The sequence below is a fragment of the Arachis duranensis genome, chromosome 9 (genome assembly GCF_000817695.3).
Source record: "Arachis duranensis cultivar V14167 chromosome 9, aradu.V14167.gnm2.J7QH, whole genome shotgun sequence".
Lineage (NCBI taxonomy): Eukaryota > Viridiplantae > Streptophyta > Magnoliopsida > Fabales > Fabaceae > Arachis > Arachis duranensis.
This window is the reverse complement of record NC_029780.3, coordinates 106,781,879-106,790,824: the sequence shown is the minus strand read 5'-3', so window position 1 is coordinate 106,790,824 and position 8,946 is coordinate 106,781,879. Positions and strand designations below refer to the sequence as shown.

Genomic DNA, 8,946 nt, shown 5'->3' with positions numbered 1-8,946 from the left:
TTATTTTGGTTTTATTTTTTTGAAATTATTTTTTATAATTATAAAAATAATATAAGAAATTATTTTTATATAAAAGTAATAATAAAAAATTATAAGAGAGAGAATTATTTTAATCATAAATTTATCATGCCATATGTTAATATTTTATTTGTAAGTCAAATTTATGTCATTCTTAACCACCAAAACTAATGCCACCATAGAACTTCTCTTACATTTATCATTGTATTAAATAAAACTTTAATTTTATTTTGTTTTATTTTTTAAATTGTATTTTTAAGACGATATTTCAAATTTTACCGTTGTTTATAATTTTATTTGCTCAAATAAACGAATGGATATAGATTTTTTAAAGTTTATTTATTCTATTTAAACTCTTGTTAGATATTAAAATAGGACTTTGAAGTTTGTTAGGACTGAAATAGAAAATTTAAAATATTAGAGATTAAAATAATACTTTATTATTTTTTATAAAAAATAATTTTTTGAAAATAAATAGCATAGTCATGTATCATTCATACCCTTCTTTAATGCACCTAAGAGATCAGTGGGATACCTTCTTATAGAATGACATTCGCTTGAGATTTCTTAGCAAACACTATCAATAGGATGCAATTCTGATTTCATAATAGCAAAAAATGTTAACATTCTCATCTTGAGCAACAATTATCAACATGCCACTATATTTTCCATAAGGGAAAACTCAGGTGCAGTCGACTTTATGTGAAGTTGATAGCTAAAAGTTATTAGATGAAAATTTAGTCAAATCATCTAACGGCTCTCCGTTATCAACTTCACGTGAAGTCGACTGCACCTGAGTTTTCACCTTTCCATAAATATGTGTGCTCAGAAGACCTTATTATAATTAAGGTCTAGTTTAGATAAACAATTTAAGAATAAATAGTCATTTTTTATTATAAAAAATTGAGGTGCTGGTAATATTGACCATGACTAATTTAATTAAATTTTATAATTATAAACGATTATATTAGTTTGACATTTCTAATAACCAAACGTTAATTTGTAAAATACACCATTAGTCTTCAATCTTAAGTGAATGTCATCTAAATCCCTTTCTTTGAATTGGAACACTCCACCATTTCTTCTTCTCTTACTCCTTACAAAATTAAAACCCTAAGCCTCATTTAATGAATTCAATATCATTTTATAGTAAACTTCACAAAAATAAAATACCAGAGAAATCTATTTAAACCTTGAAAAAATAGAAATCATAACAAACATCAAAGAAATCGATCAACCACACAGAAATCGATCAAACTATCTGCACCACGGCAATGGTCGCAAAAGGGGTGGACAAACTTGTTGCTGGCAGAGCGAGCGATAGGGTAGCCGGATCAGCAAAGAAAAGAAAGTTGAAGATCTTTGGGCATCGCCTTCTCTTCTTACATGTTTCCATCATAGAGAAAGATATCTGATGTTGTCACGGAAGGCGGCGGAGCAAGTAATGGGGCAACCAGGATCGATGAAGGATAGGTGCCACGGAAGGCAGCGGAGCAAGCAATGGGGCAACCAGGATCGACGAAGGATAGGAAGCTAAAGATCTTTAGGCATCACCTTCTCTTTTTGTATGCTTCCATCAGAGAGAAAGACATTGTTTAACGACCTCTCTTTCTCTATCTCTCTCCCTTCCTCCCTCCTGTAAGTATGAGTGTAAGTTTAATGCAATGGCAAAAGAAGAAGAAAAAAAGAAAAAGGTGGAGTGTTCGAAATCAAAGAAAAGGTTTAAGTGACTAACGCTATATTTTATAAATTAATGTTTGGTTAGAAATTTCAAAAAGATATAGTCTTTCATGGTTACAAAATTTATTTAAACTAGCCATGGTCACTATTGTCAGCGTCTGCCTCAATCTTTCATAGTAAAAAATAATTATTTATTCTATTTAATTAAGATCTTTAAAAAAAGAGCTTAATACATAAGAATTTATATTAAAGGCTGTTTGGATAAGTTTATAAGTGTTTTTTTTTTTAATTTTTAACTTATGAAAAGTTACAACATTAATGTTTAGTACAATTTTTAAAATTAACTTGTGACTTTTTAAAAAGTAATTTAAAGTGTTTATGAAGAAGTTAAAAAAATGACTTCTCCTATAATAAAAAGCTTTTTGTCATTCTCTTTTTAAAATAAATACTTTTATGACTAAAAAATCAAATACAAAATAACTTAAGTTACTTTTAATATAAGTCCTTATATTTTAAATTTCTTTTCTAAAAGAATTTAATTAAATCATTTATCCAAATTGACCTTAAAAAAATGATAAAAAAATATATTATAATGGAAGTAATTTTTTTAACTTTTACATGAGTACTTAAATGACTTTTTAGAAAGTCCCAAGTTAGTTTTAAAAATTGTATCAAATATTAATGCGATAACTTTTCATAAGTTAAAAGTAAAAAAAAAAAAAAATTACTTATGGACATATTCAAGAGAATAAATCTTCTCAAAATTTTTCTCTTAATTGTTTAGTAAAGTATTATCTCTTACTTTACATTCTTTAAGTGGGACTAAGAAAACATGTGAGAAAAGATATTAAATAGTAAGAGATCATACTTTACTAAATAATTAAAAGAAAAAAACCGAAAGGATCTACTCCAATTCCCCTATTCAAACTGTTCCTCCCTGAATCTCAATAAACCAAATTTTCTTTAAGACAGGACATGACGCTAAAATCTGTAATTAGAGATGTTAAATTGTGTCAAATTCATTGGGTTAAATTGCTAAAAAACAGATAAGGCTAAGAATTTGAATCTACTAAATATAAAATTATAATTTTTAAATACACTTTTCTAATTTTTTTTCTTATTTTGATATTCTATTTATTTATTTTATTTTATAATTTTATTAATTGAAAAATTGACAATGAATTTGTGTGTTAATAGTTTTAGATATTTCATATTTGTATGATAAATTAATAATACAAATATAAATTAAAAGAAAAAAAGTATTAAATATGTGGAGCTCTATATATTTGGAGGATTGCCAAAAATAATTGAAGCAGCCACTCTAAGCCAGGTGCAAAAAAAAAAAAGGGAAAAAGGACGAGAAGTAAAAGTAGCAAGAAAGGAATATATTTTCTTTTTGACAGGAAGAAAGGAATATTACTTGAAGCTCTTTTGGTCTTTATTTCCTATGTTTCCTTTTTTCTACAACAGAATTTTTTTTGTAAAGAATAAAATTGGATTAAGAGTGAATATTTTAGTTAATTTTTTTTTTGAAATGTGTGTATTGCACATTATATTTTTATTTTTTTATTTATAAAAAATATAATTTTCACTCTTCACTTTGCATCACTCTTTATCATAGCATTACTATTTACTCATAACTCATAAGACAATAATACCTAGAGATGGAAAAATCGTTTAAATAGTGAAAATGAAACACATAAATTGATTTATTTGATTTGGATGAGTATTCTCCCTAAACAGAATAAAATCAGACCATAAACAATCCTAGTAAATGTAGGGGAAAGTTTGGAGATAAGAACATGTTTTTAACCTTTAAATTTTGAGTTTATCACACACTGCTTGCTTACTGAATCTATTAAGTTTAGCATGCATGTGAGAAGTAGTGAAGTACCCACATGTAAAATTTACTTGATCTAGACATCTAGTTGTGTATGGGCCATTGATTAACAGGTTAGTGTTGACTGTTGTCTCCAAAACTACATCATACAACTTGGTCCACCATAATTAATTATTTACGCATGATCCAATCATGTGAAACTTGCACGAGAACAATGACAAAAGATTTGTGAGCTTATTCCTTTTTGTAATATCAAATGTATTTAGCATAACCCATGTTACCTTGACCAAAAACCGAAGCATAGCCTAGGTTAATAGAACATATATTATGTCCAACAAATCTAATCAATGGGCTTTGCAAAAGATTTTGTAAATCAGAAAAAAAAAGATGCTGTTGGCTTTTTTTTTTTTCTCGGTCTCTCTCAAATTTAAATTTTTAAGAGATCAATGAATTGTGTATACATAAGACAATATTTAAATTCTCAATCTTTGTTTAAGTGGACAAATTAATTGAACAAATGGACCAACCTAAGTTTGTTAAATTTATAATAACTAAACCCAATTTATAGTAAAATCTGGGACATCAGTCCCAATAACAAGCTTCTCATTCTGATTGGCTGAAAAAAGCCTCTATACACTTTCTGCACAAAAGAACTTTTATACCTAACAACTCTCACTTTTTAGTAGGGATGAATACTGATAGCGGGTATTCGATTATCTGTTTGAACCCGAATTCGATTATCTGTTTGAACCCGAATCGAACTAATTAATTTGATTTTGTAATGGGTAATTGGGTTCAACCCAAACTAAATTAATAGCCTTTGTTAATAATTAGTTTGGGTATCAATTTGGGGATATGAAATTCAAACCAATTCGTAAATAGTGAGATTATTTACTATTAATATATTTGGATTTTAATAAATTTAGTTTTTAATGTATTTGGTGTTTAACATGTTTAGATTATTTTTATTTTAATATTACATGTTTATTGTACTCGTTGAATTTTTAAAAAATCGAACCAATCCGTTCTTTATCGGTTTGGTTTGGTTCGAGTATACACAAAAAAATATAAATCCAAATCAAACCGAACTAATTACATTTTGATCGGTTTAATTTTAGTTTCACTTTGAACTCGAACCAAACCGACCCGTATATATATATATGTTTTGGGATAAAAATGACATTTCATCCTTTTAAGTATTTTAAGAACGTCATTGATCTTGATCATATAAAAAAACAGTTAGTTTTTGAAATAACTAACAAAATATTTATAAAATCTTTCTAACATTAACAAACAATGTTTTCTAAAGTTGAAACACTATATTACAAATTTTGATAGATTAATGAAATTAATTTAAAAATAAAAGCATATAAAAATATAACATCTTTTGTATTTGTTCAATGATTCTAAACTTTCATTTAATTTTAAAATTGGCAAGTTTGAAAGAACCTTTAACATTGTCCACACAATTAAAAGAACAACTATATTACATATACATAAAAAAATCATAATTTTAAAAAATTTATATTCTTATAATGTTATTTCGGATAAAAATATTAGTCAATACTAAATTGACTACATATATAAAAGGCATATTAAAATACAAATATATATATATATATATTAAAAATAAATTAATTAACAATATATTTATACAAAAATATATGATAACTAATTTGATGCTTAATTCTTAATGTGCATAATATTTCTACTAACAGAAAATCTTTGAAAATTTAAATAATTACACAACACTTCTTATTTTTTTTTCCCTCTTAAACATGTCATAATTCATTTTAAAATAACAACTCAAATTACGGACAATTTATTTTAAGTGAATCAAGACAATTATTGGTAACAAAATTTATTTGAAGAATGCTAAAAAATCATCAGAATTTTTGTTTTTATTCATCAATTAACCATTAAAAATATATTAAAAATATATTGTTGAATTACTGAACTAAAAGAATTATTAAACAATAAATTTTGATGGTCTTGGAACATTTTTCAATTTATTTTTCGTTTTTTTTCCGTTATATAAAAATTATTGCGTCGAATTTCAAACATCTAAAGAAGTTACAAAAATTGCACAAGCCTGTTGCTTGGATCCAAGTCTCTTGTAAATACAATCTCAATAAGCTACTGAATTCATTAGAAATTCTTTGAAAATGAAAAATGGCTAGACAAGTCTTAATTGCAACATCGTGTATTCCTAATACCATCAACTTCTATGCACTTGATTCCAGGCAACTCTCGGTTGATAAAGTCTCCAATATGTCATAGTGGCCATACCCATGAAACAACACATTAATACACATATCCTTCTCATTCCTGTATTCTTCCCCATATTTAGCTATGTTTACCAAACTAAGAGAGCTTGTGTCCCTCATGAAGACTGAGATAGGTGTCCTATTATTTATGCAGAGTGTATTAGACACAAATGTTCGAAATAAACAGAAATCATATTCACTGAATCCTAGCAGTAGCATTAGAACAATAAATTTTATATCTATCTACAGATAAACACATCTGCCTTTTTTTGTATCATATTTCAAAATAATTGTGGTTTGTTCTGAGATTGATTCTAAAAGTTTGTGACTTATGAGACTTGGGTACTAAAAAATTGTAAGAAACAAGGATCTTGATGATTCGTTGTAGTTTTTGAATTTCATTTTTTATCAACAACAAATTCTTGTTAATGAAAGATAACTACTGTCTAGGCATGACATCAAGTGCAAATTTAACCAAGCAAGTAAGTAGAACCAACACAGAGAAATCAAATTCTATAAAAAATAATACTCACTTCAAAACATGAGAAGCCATCAACAACTCAGGTTCCCCGCCCCATACATAAGGCTGCTGAATTCTCTTTACATATGTATCAAAGTCCCCTTCTATAAACCTAAGGAAGCAACACAGGAATAATAAATAATAGAGTCATTGAAAACATAAACCAACAAATTCTTGTATATATATATTATATCATATCATATATGACAAATCCTACCATTCAGTTTCCTCGCGTCTCTTCATCAACTCTTCTACCACCTAAATAAAACAATGGCATAACGGTCTACCATGGTTACAGAGATCATTTTTAAAAAATAAGTGTACTAAAGCAAATAGAACTATCTTATCTGCATTTCAAACAGCAAGATCTTACCTGAGCTCTCAGTTCGTCGGCAAGTTCCCTTTGGCGCCTCTCGTCAGGTGCTGCTTCCCCATTTCTCAAACAAGCTCCATGAGCTATGGCTCTAAATAGACATCGGCCATCAGCAAGCACGCCTATACCATTCATTGAGATAATTGATAAATGAATAGTTAAATAAATATAACAAAACATTCTTCAACTTACAACCTCATAAATATAATAAATAGAATAGCTCTTCATGTTGCTTGTATAAAGAGAACAAAGGGTTGTGGTTCAAGAGAACCAGTCTTAACGATTTTTAACAAAAGAAAAGAGTCTTAAATCATTGAAGGTTATACAGGGTTGCTTTGCATTTCTTTGAAGTTTTAACAAAAAAGCTCTAGCACAAACACAAACTAAAGGAAAAGAAACCCAAAACAAGCAACATAAAACAAATTTCCTTAAAACAAACAAATTAAAGAAAAGGAAATAAATCATTCATTAAAGACAAAAGTGGGGTTTTATTTTACATAAAGCGACCATCATTGTTAAAAGTTGCATCCTCCCAAATTAAAAGCATAGTTCATTTATTTACACATTACTCATGCAATCAAACACTTTTCATATTATAGAATTAAAAACAACCATGCAACAAAAAAAAAATAACAACTATATCAGCCTATCAGCCTCTCATATATAATTAATCACTGTCTCTTGATGGAAAAAACAAAAGGTCATATATGAAATCAGGAAACAGAAAGAGGAAATTGAAATAAGAATGAACGAACCAGTGACTCTGTAATCAGAAGAGAGTCCATCCACCTTCACTCCCTGTCCCTCGGTATTCATGTCGCGATTAACCACAGTCGCAGTCGCCGGCGGCGTAGCCTCGAGATCGGCGACAGAGGAAACCGGTGGGGCAAGGCAAGCACAGACACCGAACAGGAGCCACGCCGAATCGGGACGGTGGAGCCACCTGGCAGGCCGCGCGTCCCACGCGACGTTCCAAGATCCCTCGCCCTTCAGCTCGTGGTCGTGGTGGTGCACCGCCACCACGCCGCGATGTCGGAGCTTCTTGCCACTTCCGGCTCCGCCACCACAAGGCATGATTGCATGCCATATCGAAGCCGCACCTCCGCCGCCGAAATCTCCGCCATGATTGCAGGCACTGGAGTGGTGTCTACGGGTGTCTGTTCGTCGGAGGAGTTGGGGAAAAAGCGGCGGAGCATGGAGGAGACGAGCGGAGGAGTGGTGGAGAGATGCATGAAGGATGGCGGCGGAGAGGATCCAAGGCTTGGGACGTGTGGCGCAGAGCACACCTCTGAGCATGGATTGTTGGCGGTTGAATGGTAGTGCGTAGTGTAGTAGTGGATGAATGATGATACTATCGTGTGCAGTGGCTTATCCTACGCACCCATGGTGGTGGTGAATGAATTGGAATTAGTGGGCAGAGAGGAGTTTTTGGTTGGTGAGAACAACAACGTGTATCTGTGTGTGACGGCGAAGCATGCTTTATTGGACACACGAGATAGAGGGAATAACAATAACAATAACAATGAGAAAAAGTAAAAGTGAAAGAAATAATAGAAAACAAAAAGGCAACCACTTTGGGGTTAGGTGGGGTCTGAGATTTTGAGGTATATTTCAAATGCTATTGTTGGAGCTAATTAACACATGCCTATTTGGCAACTAATTATTTTTAATTTATTCATTGTTGTTATCAAATTATTTAGGATAGCTCATTAGAGAAATAACTACTATACTTTATTATAAACTAATTAAATGCAACATACAAAACTATTTTATATTCATTAATATATATCTTTGCATCGTATAAGTACTACATCAGGTAAAATTATTAAATATAAAAATTTATGTGTGATTATCTTCCTATAGTAAAAAATTATTAGATATTTTAATATATTTAATTAAATTATTATTTAATACTTTTTAATTAATAATTTTATATAAATATAATTGTATGTAAATTTTTACCATTATAAAATTAAAGATGAGTACATAACAACGCTCTCTTTCAAAATATATTAAGGGTATAGTTTATTTATGATAATATCAAGACTTTTGCCATCAAGCCTCATATGAATAATTAAGTTTAATATCCTTTGTAAAGAAAATTAATATAAAGAATTATACTTTGGTATTAAACTTGAACGTATTGTTAGTAGATGAACACATGCGGCATAATTTGGTTTCCTTTTTTGAATTTGATTCTTATGCAAGCATTAGTAAATCTGAAAATTAAAAAAAAAAAATTGCTCCA

General features: G+C 29.6%; 1 protein-coding gene across 1 annotated transcript; it reads right to left on the bottom strand.

Annotated features, from left to right (window-relative positions):
• Positions 1 to 5,547: 5,547 nt before the first annotated feature.
• On the bottom strand, positions 5,548 to 8,215 carry LOC107466718 (uncharacterized). The gene is made up of 5 exons (XM_016085724.3): positions 7,454 to 8,215; positions 6,699 to 6,820; positions 6,543 to 6,583; positions 6,339 to 6,437; positions 5,548 to 5,944 (listed from the first exon to the last, which is right to left on the bottom strand). Exons 1-5 carry the CDS (start codon positions 7,992 to 7,994, stop codon positions 5,764 to 5,766), a joined length of 984 nt encoding a protein of 327 aa, XP_015941210.1. The 5' UTR covers positions 7,995 to 8,215; the 3' UTR covers positions 5,548 to 5,763.
• Positions 8,216 to 8,946: the final 731 nt, after the last annotated feature.

Coding starts and splice junctions, on each gene's coding strand:
- LOC107466718 (XM_016085724.3), bottom strand. CDS start 7,994: ATGCTCAGAGGTGTGCTCTGCGCCACACGTCCCAAGCCTTGGATCCTC. Junction 6,584..6,698: donor CCGACGAACTGAGAGCTCAG/GTAAGATCTTGC, acceptor TGTTTTATTTAG/GTGGTAGAAGAGTTGATGAA. Junction 5,945..6,338: donor ATGGCTTCTCATGTTTTGAA/GTGAGTATTATT, acceptor CATAAATAATAG/GACACCTATCTCAGTCTTCA.